This window comes from Haemaphysalis longicornis, unplaced genomic scaffold, assembly GCF_048455015.1.
Source record: "Haemaphysalis longicornis isolate Haplotype H1 unplaced genomic scaffold, Haemaphysalis longicornis Haplotype H1 scaffold_1, whole genome shotgun sequence".
NCBI classification, from domain to species: Eukaryota; Metazoa; Arthropoda; class Arachnida; order Ixodida; family Ixodidae; genus Haemaphysalis; species Haemaphysalis longicornis.
Genome location: NW_027526203.1, coordinates 23,658,480 through 23,678,685, shown reverse-complemented (window position 1 = coordinate 23,678,685; position 20,206 = coordinate 23,658,480). Strand labels below are relative to the sequence as shown.

At 47.1% G+C, this 20,206-nt stretch overlaps 1 protein-coding gene across 5 annotated transcripts in view; it reads right to left on the bottom strand.

Annotated features, from left to right (window-relative positions):
- The window catches only part of LOC144175497 (uncharacterized), a 67,615-nt gene that overhangs the window by 17,216 nt on the left and 30,193 nt on the right, over nt 1–20,206 (bottom strand). For 3 of the 5 annotated variants that reach the window (XM_077704579.1, XM_077704584.1, XM_077704587.1), the window contains exons 8-10: nt 13,876–13,951; nt 11,177–11,280; nt 2,321–2,357 (exon numbers count right to left, since the gene is read on the bottom strand). In XM_077704579.1, coding sequence (XP_077560705.1) covers nt 2,321–2,357; nt 11,177–11,280; nt 13,876–13,951 — 217 coding nt within the window. The remainder of the gene's footprint in view (nt 1–2,320; nt 2,358–11,176; nt 11,281–13,875; nt 13,952–20,206) is intronic. The other 2 variants (XM_077704592.1, XM_077704596.1) reach the window with 1 other exon arrangement.

Below are 20,206 nucleotides of genomic sequence, written 5' to 3'. Positions count from 1 at the left end.
AAAGGAATGTTGCCAAACCACGAAACACGCAAGACACTCATGTAGCAAGCATTTCCTAGATCTTTAACACCTTCTTTCATCTGTCACAGCACAGCCTCCAAAAGCATTTTTTCCGTGAAGCAGTACATGCTATTTTCATCCATATACTAATCCAAACACTAACATACAGACTAAGGCAATATTCCTGCACTTTTCAAATGCTTTTGACAAGGGTTCTCACAACTGCCTATACTAGAGCTTTTCACAACCGCAGCACAGGGATGGACAGACTGCACAGAATTCCCCTCCCAGGAACCTCTGGCATACTGCAACGTTCCGTACTCCAACTGCTGTTACTTTTAATATATATTACTGACTTTGCGACACAATTTTTCTTATAACTGCATTTTCGCTGCCTTATATTCACTGTACCATCACTAACAAGTACGACTGAGTAACTGCCCAGAATAAACTTAATTACCTGCACTAATGGTGTAATCTATGGCTAATGATGTCTAACTCCCCATAAGTGCCAGTAAATGCAAAACCACTTTTCTTTAACGCTGGCATCACCCTTTTTAATGTGCATGGCTCAGTTGGTGAAATACAAAGAGCCCCCCAAACCTATGAAACCACACGGGGTGGCTGGAACCTCCCAGCAACATTCAGGGCATCGAATTTGGCCTAAGACTGCTTGTACAACACCTGAAAAAAAAAATATCTCCCCAGCAATACATGTGCAAAGTAGTGACGCAAACTTTAAAAAAGCTCGGTGTACAGCTTCTAAAGCCCACTGAAGAAAAAATTTAGTTCTTGTGCGTCCCACATCACCATGCACTCCGTGAAACTGAACTCGGTGAGAAGTGATGCTCACACATTCTGGCATAAGTGAAAGCTTGCTTAGATGCCCCTGTAATTTTCTTTTTGGCTTTTGGATACACGATCTCTAATGTCCTCCTAAAGCATCTCCAGTCCTACAATACCCCAGGGCCTTATCTAATCGTATGTCCTCGACTCCTCACATTAGTATTTTTACCAAAAAAATCACTAGGATTTTTTAAAACAGAGGCACCATAAAGAGAAATCTATTTTGGCTTATTCAAAACATCAACACGCCAAAACAAGAATCATGCAAATTTTAATGCAACCTTGCAACCATTAAGCTCGATAAGAAAAACTTAATCAGTTTTCCTCGTACTCTGCACTCCCGCACACACACTCGTCAGCATGAGTGGTGACTGATGACAAAAGTTATTGCCAATAAACATGAGTGAGCATTAAAATGGCGCTTGTGGTTCCGTTTGGTCCTGCTGCTTTATTGCTACCCTGCAGCCAACCCTGTTTTCGGTATGCCCCAAGTGACATCACTGCTGACACTGTGTAGCGGGAAATTTGAAATTTTGTCAACGCCAGTCATCTACTTTTGATGAAAACAGTGTTGCAGGCCAGGATGGAACCCAGCACACAATCACAGGCTAGCCCTTCGCACAGCACAAGGGAAGGGGGAAGGATGTCCCCCTTCACGGCGTCGGCCATGCAGAACTACTCGCCTATCGAACCATTTTCCGATCCAGGCTCCAGTACGACTCTCGTACCTAGAATGCGCACCAGTCAGTCTTGTGCGCGCTTACCACATTGCACAGCTCACTGTTTACAGGTCACCAGCCCACGTGCTCCCACTACTTTCGCTGCTGCTTTCTTTCCTCACAGCTAGTGACTGGCATGACTATCCGCATTTATGCCCCCCACACGAGAACCGATTGCCCCCCTCCCATCTCGTTGATTCGTTCGTCTACTGTGTTTCTGTCTCCTCGTCCTTTGCGCTCGTTTTAGTTTTTTTGAAGTCATGAACCAACACGCCCAACAAAGCATTCTACGATTCCCATTACGGACTTTGATCAAAATTCTGACAATCTGACAAGGATGAAGTTGAGAATGTGACGGAACCCTTTATAACCACTAAGGTACATTTGAAACAAACAAAAAAAAACTGACACCAACCAGTCCAAAAAAAGTGAACAAGGCTTTTTTGTGCTGGAAACCGAAAATTCAAAACCAATTATTTTGACTGGTTGGTATTCTGTTAAAAAAAAAAGATTCTGGCGCGGATATATAAAATCATATAAAAGATTTCACATTTGATAATGAACGTGAATTTCAAATAGCAGCCACAGAGGCACACAATTTAGCCTCCCCCTTTCACCTCAAATTACACGGACCTTCCATTTATGCCTTTGAAATTATTTGCGCACACTTGTCATTACAGTGAAGACTGACAGTGAAGCAATGAAACAAGTAAACGCTGCCATAAAGATGCAAAAAAAGAAAAAAAAAAACTTACCCCCTTCCAGATGGCACCCGCAGACTCCTGATGGAGCCTGTGCAAGAAACAAACCGTCGTAAACCATTCTCGCCAATAACTAAAATAAGTGCGACATACTGGCTGTGAGGCACACAGAGCTCCAGAGCTTTTCAAACAGAACACACATTTTCAAACTGGACAGGCTTCACCATCACTACTAATAAAGGGCGTCCCGGAACCAAACACTCAACAAACAGCCTTAGCCACCCCTAAGGTGGGTGCGTCAAGACTGTGCCACAGAAACGTGCGACCACGTTTTAATCATCACTGAACGCACTATGAAAAGTCCTCCAGCGAATCTGCTGTACTGGAACACTTTACTTCGCAAGGATGCTAGAAATTGACGAGATGTTGAAACTGCAATTACCGTATTTACTCGCGTAATCCTCGCACTCGCGTAATCCTCGCACCCCTAATGTGAGCCACCAAAACTTGGATTTTTTGGTTCCTCGCATAATCCTCGCACCCCCAACTTTGCAGCGGCGAAAGTTGCCTGCTCGCGAAACCCGCATGGTGCACGCGCCCTCCCCCGCCGCCTCTCCGTTCGGCGGAGATGTATCCAAGGCCATCCAGGCGCCCTAATAACCTGCATGGCTACTCCTAGCGTCACTAAATAAGCTACGCTTTATTTAGTGACGCTAGCTACTCCCTAACAGGCGCCCTAACACGCTGCTCACACTGTTCTTGAGCCGGTTTCGCGTGCGCGCAACTAAACGGCGTTCGCGCAGCCTGCTGTCGTGTCGTCGTCGTGGTCCCGTCGTTGAGCAGCAGCAGTCAGTGAGTCACTCGCGTCAACGATGGATAGCTCGCTGCCATTTTGAGAACTTCTTGATCTTTTTGTTTTGTGCTTGGTGCCGATCTTTTTGTTTTGTGCTTGGTGCCGCTTTCAAATTGAAAGCGATAGAGTACGCGATCGAACACGGCAACCGCGCCGCAGGCAGGCACTTCGGCGTCACCGACTTCAACGTGCGTTACTGGGGTAGGGCACGCACATGACGACGACGAGATAGGGCGCGCGCCAGAAAGCAAAGGCGGCAATTTCATGACCGCTGATCGACGGGAGACTGTTTATGTTGCAAATAATAAAATAAAAAGAAATAGCTGCTGTTGGCAACACTGAGCTTACATGTACAAAAAACGACCGCTACATTTAGCGGGATTGGCAGGAGGCAGATTGGCAACACTGTGCACCGGATTTTTTTTTTTTCCCCGCGTAATTCTCGCACCTCTAACTTAGGATTGACTTTTCCGAAAAAAAAGTGCGAGGATTATGCGAGTAAATACGGTACCCTCGTTATTCGACTGTAAAACAAGTCTCTTCCTGTCAAACTTCCGGCATCCAAGTTAACATATATACAGTCGAATCCCGCTACAACGAAATTGAGGGGACGTGCGAAAAATTTCGTTGAGGCAAAAACTCGTTGAGGCGAAATCTGCCCCAACGCACCCCGGAAAGGCCCGAAAAATAGCCCCGTATGTTTCCGCCTCATTGGCAGCATAATACAATGTTTAGAAAAAGGAGTGACATGAAATAACGTCATGTTTATTCGGATAACAAACATACCAATGGTTATCTGTTTTTTCACTGCACTCAAATAACGCGTTACGGAGGGAGGTGAAGAAATTCAGGCGCAAAACCTATTGCTGTACAAGGCGTGTCCATCGAGCTGATTACTTGCAGATAGCTGCCCCCCTCTCACTTGTGGCAGGAGCAGTGCCGTTATCTTATCCTCTGACAGGGCAGGGCAGCTACTGACCTTGGCAGGCAAGACGCACACGACAGCGCACTTGCGACTGAGATAGGATGACACAGGTTCAAGACTAAACACGAAAACATATCTTTGCTTTTGACTTTGAAGAATCGTAAAAGGAAAACTGCAAGGACAGTTGCTAACAATGCGTACATGACGGCGCCGCGCCAGCAGCAGAGCACGTTGGCGCGATTTCAACTGGATACGGATTGGCTGTAGCTCCAGCTTGGCAAACCGGGCCTGCGACTCATGTAAAGACAGCCAGCCACATCGTTATCACCAGCAAACAATGGCGTCCGCCTACGAGTTTGTTTTTGTTTTGGGTGGCGGTGTGATCCCGCGGCGCTTGTTGTCGGTTGATCTAAGCGTCCTTAATGCATAAAAAGTAACAGATAGTTGGCATTATGATTATTTTATTGTAAAACAAATGTTCTAGCCCAGTCCCAATGAGCGAAAATTTCGTTGAAGCAAAAGCAAGCCAAACAAATGGTTCGTTGTGGCAGACTTTGCTGCATTGACTTCTATGGCTAACTGATGGGGAATTGCAAATATTTCACTGAAGCAGACATTTCGTTGAAGCGGAGTTCGTTGTAGCGGGATTCGACTGTATGAGGCATGGTGTTTTAAGACAGCAGCGGTAGCGCCATAATATCACTGTGAGTGGGGGTGCAGGCGTTGGGAGCAACAGCATTTGCACCGCCTTTACTTATTTAATGAACATTTTCCTTTTTTTTTTTCAGAAAAAACTGCGCCATCTTTGGAAGTGTGTGCATTGTGCATGGTTGGCAAAAACTTACCCCTGCTCACATACCTTCCCCCAGAATGTCTACTGTGCACCCAACACTAGGGCTCAGTTTCAAGCCTATCACAATGAGCGATTGGTAAGAAGACAATACAGAAAGTAAAGAAGTTGGTCTTTGCAAGTTTGCTTTGTCAAAACTTTGGGTTCTACCATGTATTTGTATCAAAACACTAGAACCCACCGAAAATCGGGGACGGAGTGCTTTTACTATATATGAAGATTTTCAATACGCAGAGTTATCTGTTTGGGGTTCTCGAGTCATGAGCACGCAGTTCACCATTCAAAGTATGAACCCCCCCCCCAACGATGATGGGGATCAGATGACAGGCATGGTGACAGAAACTGCAGGAGAGGGTTTTACAAGAAAGTAGCCACCTCTCAGAAAATGACACAGATAGCCATCCCAACACACAGTAAAGAAAGATCAAATGGCTTCTACAGCATTTAATGCTGGAGCAGCACTTAAAATGGGCGTCACTGAAACTTTAGCTGAGTAGGTGGCTGTGATGCTCGGGGAGCTGGAGCTAAGTGATTGCAGGCAGCATCCACCCTCTCAAGGGCGCAGGGAAGAATGAATTATGAACATTTTTCGTTCATTCCTACAACCTCGTGTTGGTATGCATATTATTCTGTCTACTCTGTGGATTCTGAAACTGCTACCTCATTTTATAAGTGTGACCACCTCATGACTGAATAAATACAGTAATCACTTCATGATATCGCACTGGAAAATTGTGATTTCTCGCTTGTAGCTAAATGTGCAGGGCCTTCAGTGACTGGGCACTGCAACATTTTCGCGAACTAGTTTGCATGACACCCAAGAGGTAGTGTAGGAGGGGTGTGTGGGTGACGAGGGTGATGATGTGCTTTAAGTGCCAGAACAACAACAAAAAGTCCATCCTTTTGCATTTGCAAGATGTTATAACCTTCTCAGGCATGTCTGCCCCTGGCACACTACGTAGAATAACTCAGGAGTTCAGTTTTGCAATTCACATAGAGGTTGCTCCATTATGAAGTTTTAAATCTATGTCTTACATTGGGACTTACGACAAAGATCATTGTGAATGCTACTAGTTGAGCACCAAAGTAAACAGTTTCAGGGTGGAACTGTCCGGATACTGTCGTCATACTCCCAAGTTGAAATTATTAAACCTAGCTGTCATTGTGATCGTTCAATTCTAATGACACACAGGCATTTACTAATGCTGGGGATTAATACTTTACCAGACATATGACTGCAGATTTTTAAGGAAAGCAGCAAACATTAGCATTGATTCTGCTTTTTACAGTGAAACTTGAGTGATATGTCCCTGGGTTTCAGCATTTCCCAGTTCATACAGTCCCGATCAAGGAAACTACAAATGCAGTAGAGTACACTGTTCCGTTTTCTTTCTCTAGTTGATGCCTTCTTGGATAACACTTATTTCCTTGCGTGGATACTTCACACTTTGCCAAATTCAGGTTGGGCGATGCATTCTGTGTCCAATAGAAGTGCTCTGCATACCCAAGTTCTCTGCTACCTGCTAGACTAGTGCCAGACTAGTGTGAGTGCACCAATTACTTCGGAGGTTGTGAGCAAAGGATTGTTGTTGCTTTCCTCGTTGCATCCGCTGTCACTTGTGCTCGGCACATGTCAGCAATGTAGTGTTCCAAACTGTCCCATGATTGTGACACCATCCACATTCACAAACTCACCAACCATTGATACGTCAACTTTGACAACTTGCTTCACGCTTCAGCAACACCGGCGGTGGCTTCGTTGCACTCCGTATTTCCAGCCATCACCGGCACGCACAAGCTGGCAGATTTAATGCAATTTTAAGGCAGTTTCTTTAGTGGCATCTGCCCAGAACCGACTTCGAGGTGGTTTTGAAAATCTTGTGCCCGATGGGGACATCCGACTTCTCACTAAGCCCAATTCGATTTAGGATTGCCAGCGTCACGGAGAAAGGCAAATTTGGCCGCTTTGCACTAGCTAGAGCCACTAAATAACTTTTTATTTAGTGACACTAGCGTTAGCCACCAGAGCTACTTTTTGGAAGAAAGCCCGCAAAACGCGAATGCAAATGCAACGAACGGGGGGAGGGGGGGGGGGCATGGCAGGCGGGCCAGAATCATTGTTTGCAAAGAGGGGGTGTTGACGGCTCACACCCTACAAGGCACGGTGGAGCAGTCCCAGAAGGAGGGGAAAGAGTTACCCGCTGCCCATGAGCGGCCAGGTTAAACCACTTTCTGGGGTGTGCCAGTGGAATTTGCGCCTCCACCCTGAGGGAAACCCAGCTTGGGGGGCACTTCTGCAGCATTTTTCATTCGATATATCGGGAGTCGCTGGTATTTTTGTTCGATATAACCGTAATTTTTGCTATTTATTCTCATTGTAAATATACTGTCCAGAAATAGTTTGATATACAGAATAATTCGATGTAAACGGGTTCAATATAGTCTGGTTTGACTGTATATACACTTTGTACAAGTTGTCATTCACTAGTTTGTTGCCCCAAGTACGCCCGATTTCCCTTGACCCGCTGGCCCGGGTGGCTCATCAGCCAAGGTGTTCAAACAGCTGAGCACAAAGTTGTCAGTTCCATTCGGACCATTCCTCATATCTACACTTATGACAAAAGGGGGGAAAATCAAATAGGGGTGTTTAATGTGCCGAAGCTACACCTGCGCTATGAGGCACGCCACAGTGGAGGGCTCCAGATTAGCGTATAAACCGGAATATAGGTCGAGTTTTTTTCCAAAAAAATCCGCACAAAAGTCACCCCCCGTCTTATATAGCGGTCATTGGCAGAATGTAAATCGTTGTCTGGCAACAATGTGCAAGCGTATTGGTAGTCCGTCGCCAATCGCCATCGCCATTCGTGTCGGACTGCTCTCTTGCTCTATCAGGCCTTTATTTGATTTCGCTTTTCTCTAGTTTTTCGTCTTTTACTCGTCTATTACTCGTGCGTGCGTACATTTCTGTACGTCTCTGTTCCGAGATAAGTGCGGCAGTCGACGCCAGTTTACCGTGGCGTTTAAGCTGACCGCGATTGAGTCACCGAGCAGAATGAGAACATGGCGGCGTAACGCCAGTTTAGGCGTTTCAGAGAAAAGTGTGCGGAACTGGCGGAGCCAGAAAGCTAAGCTGTGCGCGTGCAACCCCCGAAACCGATTGTTCTGTGACGTCAAGCGGTGCTCTCCGAGTTGGAGAACAAAGTGGCGGACTTCGTCCGGGAACTTTGTCCGGGAACTTCGCTCACGATCGCTCCGGAGGCCATGCGCGGACCGGCTCCGCGAACTGTACAATGAGTGGATAGCCGGCAACAACAAAAAGACCTATTCGCCCCGAGCGCGAACACAGTCGGCTCCTGGCGGCGGCGGGACGAACCGCTCCTAGTGTGGATGGCGCTTTCGCGTCGTCTGCTTTTTCACGTTGCGTGCGGCCCAAGACGTGTGCTGCACACGACAAAACAACCAATATGTGTGCTCGTTTGGCAGTAAGCAATGACACAATTTATCTCTGCTTGCGCATTTCCTCTAGAAACGCAATAATCAGCGGCCGCTGCGGGTTAATGCGCTGGTTTAATTCCACGAAACATCTTCGCCCTGGTCACCGCTTGAGTGCTTCCACACATTGCACTTTTCTCATTGTTGAGTGCAGTCGTCTGCCGTTTCGGGAACGTCGAAGGGTGCTTTTTGAAGGTGGCATGGTGATTATTTAAAGGATGAAAGTTTAGTACGCGAAACGGGTAAGAAGCGACAAGACCTGTGCATATGCGTGCTTATAGAAAGAAGAAACAAACAAAAACATTTATACTGCACATGACCCGTGCGCTATCGCCCATACATTACCGGACACGTATTTTACACCCGCAAGCGCCTGTGTGATCGTGTCCTTCCCGTACGTCTTGTAAAATAAATACCATTTTTGTACAGTAGTTGTTTATACTGAGGAGGAGGAATAAACATTTATTCAACTGTATCGAGTTGCTAATTTTACGTATTATTTAGAATACGTTTCTATGGATGCGGAAGAGTATTTAGGGGGGATTTTTCGGTAAAATTAAGCAGTGGAGTTTGCGTCTGTCATGTGGCCTTTCGTGTGTCATTTTCATATATATCATTTTCAAATCCGACATGAATCACCTTGTCCAGAAACGTGTCTCACTCAGCATAACCAAATGCCTAATATTTTCACGTCTTAACCTCTTAAGGTGGACCTAAGGTTAAAGAAAGAGGAGAAAACGCGTAATATAATGCACGTTGTTGCCCACATGTGTGAGGGGTGTGTGCCATGACCCGCTGTTTTTTTTTTTTATTTTTTTCCCACAATGCTTGCTTTCAATACAATTTTGAAAAAGGCGAGCCACAATTCCTGGACAATCCCGAACCAAAGGGGGGTTAATAAGTTTTGAAAATACGTACTGCTTTTTCACCGCTACAGAACACGGCGCCTAGTGTACTTTCGATTGTATGTAATACTTATAACCATAGTTTGGCTTTTCGCGTTACATGCGTTCTCTTCTCGCTGCTCTTGCAACGTCAGCAGGACCCCCCCCCTTTCCCGAAAAAAAAAAACTAAATGCACAGAATTTAATTTTTTAACCAATCCTCAAGAATTAAATGCCAAGACAAAGGCGATATTAAGTTTACAAAACAAAGTAGTTACCGGGAACCCGTTGCGCTGATTCGCAACGAGAAATAAAAAGGAAATGTTTTACTACATCTGCAACAGCGCAACTTCATTTATTGCCATCTTTAGGGTTCGTAAGCGACCTCATACGCAAGAATGCAAATACATCTCGCTGTTGCAGGCACCTGTTAGATTTTAAAAGGAACGCAAATGGTCAACAGAGCAGCCGTAACAGAAAATTTGTGCTCACTGTGAGGTCCCAGAAGCTTGGTCTGCACATTGTAAGCAGCTGCTTGTCACTTTGCGAAAACCTAGCTAAACATGAGATGTTGATTGTACTGCGTGCGCTGACAATTCAATTCGCAAGTTCACTTGCGACAAAAGCCGTAAATAATTGATCCGACACCGTTATTGATCAAACCTTCCTTCAGAGTCGTTAAAATTTCGTTCAAAAGACCCGTTAGAGCGGGTACATTTATATCTCTGCACTGATCAAAATTCAGTAATTTTATGTTGCCTTTTGAACACACAAAAAATATCGTAAGCTCTTAGAAAGAATTTCGGGACAGTTAAGTAGTGTTATTATTTTAGGGCATCCCACAAATGCAAGAATGCGTCATGCTACCAATGAAACCGATTGAGATTGCCGTTGTAAACTGAATTTCAGAGATCGAGGCTTCCTGATTTGTTTCTATTTATGCTTTTATTGAAGGCTTAAAGCCATAGGCTGGAAAGATCGAGTTTGCTACGAGCCACAGCGTACAAGTTCATTGTCACAATTACGGCCATTCTGAAATTCCCGATGAGTCGTTGCTTTTTTTGGCGTAGTAATTAAAACTGACTGCCGCTTCCATGCTATACATTGAACGTTGAGGAACCGAACTACAGCATACCACTCTTGTTTGCACCTTTCGTGCGCACATACGGCGGGAAAAAGGCACGAAGCGCGCCCACAGTGTGCATTATTACGGGCCGCTCAGCGGAGCATCCACACTAGCAGCGCGACGCTGTCGCCACCTACATGTCGAGCTCGCGGCGAATACGGGCCGGTTGCGACCGTGTCAAGCTGGATGTCCTTCTCTGGGCAGTCGCTGCCCAACGACATGGTTACACGAGCGTTCAGGAAGTGCTCCATCAGCAACGCACCTGATGGCATGGAAGATGACAGTGCGAAGCAGTCATCCTCGGACGACTCTGAGAGCTCGGGCGAGTGACTTCGGCAGGCATAGTGAGTGGCAGTGACGGACGGACGTCGAAAATAAATATAGACATTGTGAGTGCGCTTCTGTGCCGAATTATTTTTTTTGTCAACTTTTCCCACCTCAAGGTAGGGGGTCGACCTATATACCGGGTCGACCTATAATCCGGTTTATACAGTAATTGTGACCACCTGGGGATACTTAACGTGCGCACAAATTCGACACACGGGTGTTTTTGCTTTTTGCTTCCATCTAAATGTGGCCACAGCAGCCGGTGTAGGACCTGTGTCTTTGGGCTCAGCAGCCCAATGCCTCAGCCGCGAGTACGAGATCCCATTACCTCTTATGACACTACCAAGATGCCCGAATCCTTTTGGTGGCTCAAGGTAAAAACCTGCCCCTCAAGGACGTCATGCAGCCAGCCTTCCGCTCAAAGCCCCCTGTCCTCCCCCACCGTGGCCTGACCTGGCGTCATAGAGGTCCTCTGAGCCGTCCCCGTAGTCCCACAGGAACTGCAGCGGCTGGTCCATGCTGCACACCCGCTGGGTCACAGGGGTGCGCTTGATCGGCTGCGCAGGCAGGGGCGGCCACCGAGTAAGTGCCAAACAAGCTACTCGGGAACGCACCAACAGGGCCGCCAACAGAAGAGTGGCTGCCGCAAGCTGCTGTGCGTGCTTCTCATGCGGCTTGCGATGCCAGCACAGTTGAGCATGCCTTCTGCCAATGGAATTTCTAGACTCACTTGGGTTAAAGCACCGACGAAAGTGCGAAAAAAATCAGCCGAAAGTCCACTCAGGTGAATTGAGCATACTTCTGCAGCATACAAGCCAGGGGCCCACTGTCTCTGCCTAGGCCTGAATAACCAAACCACTCTTTTTTTCGTTTCTCAATAATTTTTTTTTTTTTTTTTCATTTTTGTTGGGTCGGCCTCTTTAATTGTGGTGTTATATAAAATTTGGGCATCGTACGTGCAATATTTTTTTTACATTACAGCAGTTAAAAAATCTTTACTTAAAGGGACACTGAAGTGAATTTGTCAAGCTCCCGTTTTTGCTTGCACTGCGTAGACTGGCTCAAATTAGCACACTTTTCATCGTTTATCCGGTTGACAAATCGGTAATTATTTTACAAAGCGCGAAAGAAGAAAAACTACCATGCGCGGTTTGCGGCGGCCGCACCAACTAAGGCTGTGACGTTGGGAGGAGGGGCGCCGTGATTGGACGATGCCCAAGGTTAGCAATCACACAAGTTTCGGTTTCGGTTCTGTGAAACATAACCAATGGCTTTGTTGGATGGGCATTCTCAATATCTCAGTAATCATCGTACCGCGCTTCTGCCATGTTGTCGGCTGTAAAATGCACAATATAAGCCTCCCAGGACGGCTTGTAGTCGTAGCATTCACTAGCCGAGACCTACGCAGTGCATGAACGCCCTCCGCGTACCCGCAGACGTTCAAATGTCATGCGCATTTCCCCCATATTTGGAGCTTGCCTCCCTCATGCCTGTATCGTAAAAAGCGTGTTCGCACCAGGCCAAGGGTCTGTTCATTCTGGCCTGTGCCCACTTCCTGCAAGCAGTCGGTGCTTATGGCAACAGCACGCCAACGAGAACTCGCTAGCGCGCCAGTGCCAGCCTGCGCGCGTTTTGTGAACTAGTTCGTGTAGCCATGAACGTTGCGGCCCAAAAAAAGGTGAACTCAATATAGAAAACATCGGCGGAAAACAAAAAAGTTAACTTACAAAAAAAAAAAAAGCACGTACCCGCGGGGATTCGAACTCGTGACTCGCAAAACATTTGCGGTGAAATCCTAGCGCCCCAGACCGCTAGGCCACGGAGCGGGACGCGAATGCCTTGCTAATATAGGGTATATATTGTACAACCGGTTTACACTTTTATTTAGTTTTGGCATTTCAAGCCGCTTAGGTGACTATTTGTTGTACTGCGCTCGTGCAGTAAGCGTCGCCCGAGTTTCCACAGTAGCTCACGTCTAGCAATTGCATTTCGTAGACGGAAAAGCGTTCGCAGATGCGTAGTCGTGCTGCTGACCGCTGTGCTTGTTCGCCCAGCGCAAAAAAGTGCTTCCCGCGCCCTAGTTTTACGCTGTACGGTAAAAATATCAGTTGATTTTATTTGCTTAGTACCTATATTGACTTCGCTGACTCTTCTCCCGCCTTCAAGAGGCCTTATATTTTCCTACTGGCGTACCAGTCAGCGAAGCGTCGCATGTGCAGCGCTTGTGTGAAGCGACCTTGACTTGGAGCTAGATACAGTGTACAAACAAACCAAGTAAAGAAAGGCACATTCTTCCATTCACAAACGTGTCCTGGCTTCGTTTCACCTAAGCGAACGAATTGCGACCAAGCAATTTTTTTTTAACCTCCTTGATTGCGACGACCCGCCGGCGGCCGGCGGACGAAACGCTGGGCCGACTGACTCTGTCGGCCGGGGAGCCGTGCAGTAGCGCAGCCGTGGCGCAGCCAATTGCCAGCTCATCCCCTCCTGACGTCACACGAAAACGCCACAGAAAATGGGCGAGCGTAAAGAGAGGAGGACAGCGTTTTCGAATTAGTTTTTCTACTAAATAAAATCGCGTAAACGCGCCTAGAGTGGTCGAAACATGGCCTGGGGACTCCGGACTACAATTTGCGCTAGTAATCCCGCAATGTTTACATATCACTTCAGTGTCCCTTTAACTGAACCCCTACATACAACGACACCATTTTCCATGGCAGAAAAGTGCCAAGTTTCCCCAGGTCTGCTCACATTGAAGCGTGCACACCCCTCTCTGCAGCACAAGGATCTTCTCGTGACAACTTTAAGCGGCCTTTGAGCAAAGCCACACTAAGAATGCACAAAGCAGCAGCCATCTTGTCAAGAAAAAATGCCTTCAAGGGCCAAAAGTACAGCCTGGAAACCCCATCATTAACCTCAAAACGACCCCCAATTCTGATTTTATAATAGGACTACATGACTTCTCTGCACAAAATCCACTTTCAACACATACCGTAGTACATGAAATTCGCCAGGAATAGACAAGAGCCAACTGCTCTTGGTTGTGAAAAAAAAAAAAAAAAAACTCTGACCAGAGAAAAGTTTTCGGTATAAAAACCCAAACCCAAACGAGTGTGCAGTCAGAATAATGTGGTCACTAAAAAGCTACACACCTTAGAAACCAACACACTGCGCCTGGATGGGTTGACAGAGGAGCCTGAAACTGGCCAGTCATCATCCTCGCTGACCCTGCATAGGCATTGTTCGGAATGTATCAGTCTAGCCCCGAAGGAAAAGTAGCAGCACCATACAATGCACCACTCGGCCCCGTTCTCAACCAAACATGCACATACCACAGGAAGAAAAATTAAAGCATTCCCCCCCACTTGGAGATTTAGATTCACACTGAATGTAAAGGGGAAACAAGTGCCAACTGCTGAAGGGTCTGTGTTACAAGGTCTCGCACAAATAGGGGGGAAGAGGGAGTGTTAAAATTGAGGGCGCTTAAACTAGCCCTCCTACAGCAGCTCTGCAAACACGCTCAATGTATATATGCCGCCTTTGCCTAGAACTTGGCTTGACAGCAGCATCTGGACACTTCCCTCTCAAAAATGGCTCCAAAAGTGACGACAAACGCAGCTGCAATATATACACAGTTGGTCAATAAAGAAGCAGTTTGGGTTAGGGTCACGGACGTACATATACGTCCTCTGAAAACTCCTTCAAAATGGTCAATAACGTGTATGTACGTCATCGCTTGTATGTTTAAAAAGCGCGCCTTTTTCGCCAACTTCTCCTCCTTGGCATGTGCTGCCACGCTGCAGAAATACATCAAATTATTTTCTTGCGCCGATGGCTCCTTTTTATTTCTTTATAATTTACCTCAGCGGTGCACCGGCTATTGCTTGCGCATCTGGTAACGAGGGGGCGCACTGGGTATCGCCCACTGAGTACCTGGGCGCCTCTCGCTTCTTGCGCCTGCCACAGACCAAGGGTGCCTGCAAAACTGATGAGGCTCTTTTCTCATTTTTTTTTAAAATTTTATAGTAGTAGTGTGCCGTCTATCGCTCAGGCATCCGGCCGTCCGCCCGCGCACAGCGGCTGGTTTCGGTATCGTCCTCCGGGCGCTTGCCGCTTTTTGCGCACGCGAAACTGATGTCTATCTGATTTCGATTCACTCAAGAGGTGCCGGCTTGTTACTGTTATTATTTAGAATTTTCCTTGAGTTACTCATGAATAAACCACATGTATGTAGCAACAACAAATGATTTTTTTGTCACTTTATGGTAACCCTAAAAAAATTACGATAATTTTTTCTTGAAATAGATTCATCCGAAGAATTTAAATCAACAATAATAAAAATCGACCCTGGGGGGTCGCATTTGGCAAAAAAGTTCGACCCTCAAAGGGTTAAAGGAGCACTGACCTGAAATTTCAAAGCTGGGATAACTATGTAAAAAGCTTCCGTTGATATGGGGATACCTCCCAACAAGTTTCAACAGTAACTGTTCAGTGTAACATATTTGAAATCCATTTTAATCTTTGCACACATGAGAAATTTCAGAACGGATGCCCTTTCGCAATCGGCATCAGAATGACGCCATCTGATCCTCCTGGCCCAAAACCGCCGATGTCGGGCCTCCCATGACGTGACCAATGCACTGGCTGTGGTTGGTGCGCGCTGCTCTGCTGCATGTACACATGGTTTTGGAATTGACGTCATGCTGCCCGGCGTGTGGAGATGGTGGAGACCGCGACTGGCCTAGACACGACCGGCAGTGGTTTGACGAGAATGGCAACGTCACGAGCGCCCCCCTGTCATGGCGGCTGCTTAACTGACACAAATAAACAAGGCTGTAAATAACTTTTTACGCTGTACATAAATGCGTGTTTCGCGTTGTCAGCTTTCCTGCAATCCCACCCTTTCATAGAAAATCTCTCACTTTATAATCACACACCAAATAGCCACCTTCTCACCCTTGCAGATGTTCATTTCATTGAGAAAGACAGCTCTGGAAGTATGCAAAATATCCCACAAACATAAGACAACTACAGTTGAACCTCGATATAACGAACCTCGATTTAATGAAATTCGCGATATAACGAATTTTTTCAAGTCTTCTAACAAAATTTTGCTAAATCCATGTATTTTTATCTCGATTTTACGAAGTAATTTCGTGCGGCGCTTTCGATTTAACGAAGTCATGGCAAGAAAGGAAGAACGAAATTCCGGTCGAGGCACCTTTTATTTTGCCTCTCAGAGCCTACATTGAAAACATTCAGTGCTCGCATTAACTCTTAACAGGCTAAAATGAAAGAAAAGCGGTGAATTATGCGGTTGACAACAATTAAAAGCGATGAAAGAAGCTGCTCGAAAACCGTTAGCGGTCATGGACGGTTTAATAGTGCGGCCACCATTTTGACGTCTCTATCGTTGCCTATGCCAGCGCCCTCTATGCTTAGGCTGCCGAAGCCTACGCGTCCTTGCTCACGATGCTGCTGCTCTAGGTTGTGCTCGCGGATAACCACATTAATATTTTGTTTGTCCATCATTAGATGAGTCTTATAAGCAGCATGAGCACTCCAAGGGAAAGAAAAGTGTTCCGAACAAGAGCCTGAGGAAGTGTCAGTGAAACCGAAGGCCACCGAAGTGATGGATGCCATCGACGTTCTGCGGAGGCACACAAGCGCACGCGAATGTTTAAGAGCAAGCCTTGTTAACGCTGTCAGCATACGATCGTCACGTAAAGCCCACCCTGGTCAAGAAACGCCAAGCACTGCTTACGGACTTCTTCACTACGGCTTGAACATCGCGTGCTGGTGGCAATAAATTGCTCTCCGAACGTGATCGAAACGTGTTCATTAGGCAGTTGCGGTGCGGAGAAATCGGTATCTTTAGGGCTCAGCGGGCATAAAAGTAATTGCTTAATCAAATTTGGCCTGATGATATTTAATGTAAGCTTTCCGCTTTTGCGGGAGCACGTAAGCGCTGCTCCACAAAGTGAAGCGGTCCGTGTGTACTCCGCTCAACTCTCAATCATGGCTTCATCTCGAGTGTCGTGGTTGCATCACGCGCCCATACTGCAGAGCCTTTGTGCTTGAAAAAAAGTCTTTCGAAAGCTTCTTCCGCTGTTGGCCCGCCGCACCCCTCAACGCCGCGCCTAAGCCTACCACTGAACGGACGAAATGAGGCGTAACTTCGAATGGACGACTAACAGCGGCGTGTAGTAGTGACCAAAATGAAAAAAGAAGTGGAAACCTAGTCTGCTGTCATATTTAATGAGGCGTTGCGGAAAAAGCATCGGTTTTACGACGACACGAACTTATGTCGGGTATCAGAATTCCATTGCCTAAGTGTTGCAGCTCTTAAAGGGACACTGAAGTGAATTTGTCAAGCTCCCGTTTTTGCTTGCACTGCGTAGACTGGCTCAAATTAGCCCACTTTTCATCGTTTATCCGGTTGACAAATCGGTAATTATTTTACACAGCGCGCAAGAAGAAAAACTACTATGCGCGGTTTGCGGCGGCCGCACTAACTAAAGCTGTGACATTAGGAGGAGGGAGCACCGTGATTGGACGATTCCCAGGGTTAGCAATCAAACAAGTTTCGGTTTCGGTTTTGGTTCTGTAAAACACAAACGATGGCGTTGTTGGATGGGCATTCTCAATATCTCAGTAATCATCGTACCACGCTTCTGCCATGTTGTCGGCTGTAAAATGCGTAAGATAAGCCCACCAGGACGGCTTGGAATCGTAGCATTCACTAGCCGAGGCCAACGCAGTGCATGAACGCCCTCCGTGTCCCCGCAGACGCTCAAATGCCATGCTCTTTTCCCCCATATTTGGAGCTTGCCTCACTCATGCCTGTATCGTAAAAAGCGTGTTCGCACCAGGCCAAGGGTCTGTTGATTCTGGCCTGTGCCCACTGAAACGAAAAAGTTAACTTATATAAAAAAAAAAAGCACGCACCCGCAGGGATTCGAACTCGCGACTTGCAAAACACTTGCAATGACATATCCAGCGCTCTAAACTACTCGGCCACGGGACGGGCTTGGTAATATAAGGTATATATTGTATAACCAGTTTACACTTTTATTTAGTTTTGCCATTTCAAGCAGCTTAGGTGACTGTTGTTTTGCGCTCGTGCAGTAAGCATTCCCCAAGTTTCCACTATGTATCACGTCTAGCATTTGCATTTCTTAGACGGAAAAGCGTTCGCAGATGCGTAGTCGTGCTGCTGACCGCTGTGCTTGTTCGCCCAGCGCAAAAAAGTGCTTCCCACACCCTAGTTTTACGCTGTACGGTAAAAATATCAGTTGATTTTATTTCCTTAGTACCTATATTGACTTCGCTGACTCTTCTCCCGCCTTCAAGAGGCCTTATATTTTCCTACTGGCTGGCGTACCAGTCAGCGAAGCGTCGCATGTGCGCTTAATTGTTTAGCGCTTGTGTGAAGCGACCTTGACTTGGAGCTAGATACAGTGTACAAACTAACCAAGTAAAGAAAGGCACATTCTTCCATTCACAAACGTGTCCTGGCTTCGTTTCAACTGAGCGAACGAATTGCGACAACCAGTCGGTGGCCGGCGGACGAAACGCTGGGTCGACTGACTCTGCCTGAAGGCCGGGGAGCCGCGCAGTAGCGCAGCCAATTGCGAGCTCGGCTCCTCCCGACGTCACACGAAAATGCCACAGAAAATGGGCGAGCGTAAAGAGAGGAGGACAGCATTTTCGAATTAATTTTTCTACTAAATAAAAACGCGTAAACGCGCCCAGAGTGGTCGAAACATGGCCTGGGGACTCCGGACTACAATTTGCACTAGTAATCCCGCAATGTTTACATATCACTTCAGTGTCCCTTTAAGGGCGGACGCGGGTCTTGGAATGGTCGAAAATGGCCAAAATATTGATTTCGAGAAAATCAAATTTTTGGAATTATTGTACCTTCAAGCACCTACCTTCAAAATATCAACGCGAAATTCCATCGGGAAATACTCTAAAATCATGTTTTGAAACGCCTCGGGGGCCACGAAATGCCCCAAATTGGGCAAAAATTGCTTCAAATTCCCACGCGCCCCGCGGGCGAAGCAGCCGACCGATCGCCGCCGTCTTGGTCTTGTTTTTAAGCTTGTTTCTTTGTGTGCATTTTGTGGTATCTCAAAATGGCATCGCTTGAGTAGACCGACCGCCCTTGTCAGTTTTCCGAAGGCACCTTCTCGGCCGCCGATTGGCTAGAGCAGGCGCGCGCGGTTTGAGTTCGCCATACGACCCCTCCCATTGGTCGGCGCGACTGCTGTCATGGCGGTCGCCATCATGGCGTCTGCTACGCGCGTCTGACGGAGTCCGCTCTTCTGGCGCAGCGCTCGCTTAGAGCAGTTTTTTTGCAGTTTCTTCTAATTCTTCCATCGCGTACTTTCGTGACTGATGCCAGGAGCCGAACGTTCGAAGACGACGACCCGTCATGCGTTCGGGAAGCGAAAGCATCGTCCGCCTATCCCAAAGTCGCGTGGTGCAACTTCGGGCCGCTCGACTCCGCCGGATGAGAATCGTTCGCCGCCTCGTATTGCCTCGCCTGCCCCATCGCCTGAACAACCACCTCCGGAATCCATACCTGGTCCAAGCACGTCTTGCCGGCTTGACATGAGGTATTACACGGCGGAGGAGATCGCCGCGCGTACGGAACACGCAGACGAGGTCAAGCGCGGAATGGAGACCAAGTCAGCAACGCAGCAGAAATTCGACCTCCTTGAAGTGGATTTGGCGCACTCAGAGGAAGAATTCAGCACAGATTTTGTCTTAGTGGATTTTGCAATGCTGAAGGACCATTTTGCGCACGTCAGGTGCGGCAAGTGCGGGCTGGCGGCGCCGGATTTGAGGAAGGCTAACCGGCAGTACGGCCTCGCCGTAAAGCTCGAGGTGACGTGCTCGGTTTGTGAACACCGTATGGAACGTTTTTCCTCACCAAGGACTGAAGGATCTGGCAATATCACTCCTTTTGAAGTGAATATGAGGGCTTTGAAAAGTACTTTTATTCAAAGCATCGAGAAGGGGGTGACTGCTCTGTCAGATTTTTGTGCTGGTATGAACTTGTCCTATAGAGGCCTGCACCACAAGACATTCCAAGCGCACTTGAGGAAAGTGGTTCAGGTTTGCGAGGACACTGCAGCAGCCTCTGGAGCCGATAGCGTGCGTGCCGTCAAGGACTTGTACTCGGAGCTTGGTCAGCCGCCAAACAACATAGATGTGATGTTTGATGGCACGTGGATGACAAGGGGACGGTCGTCACACATTGGAGTGGGCTGCATCATTGAAGTGTACACCGGCTTGGTGATTGATCATGTAGTCCTCTCTAACTTTTGCTTAGGTTGCGCCATCGGACCCAAAGCTTCAGATGAGGGCTACGAAGATTGGCAGGCAGAGCACGAGCATAAAAACCGCAAATGAAATAGCCTCACCAAAGAACAAAAAAAGGGGGGCACCTAAAGCAAGTTTCACCCTCACACT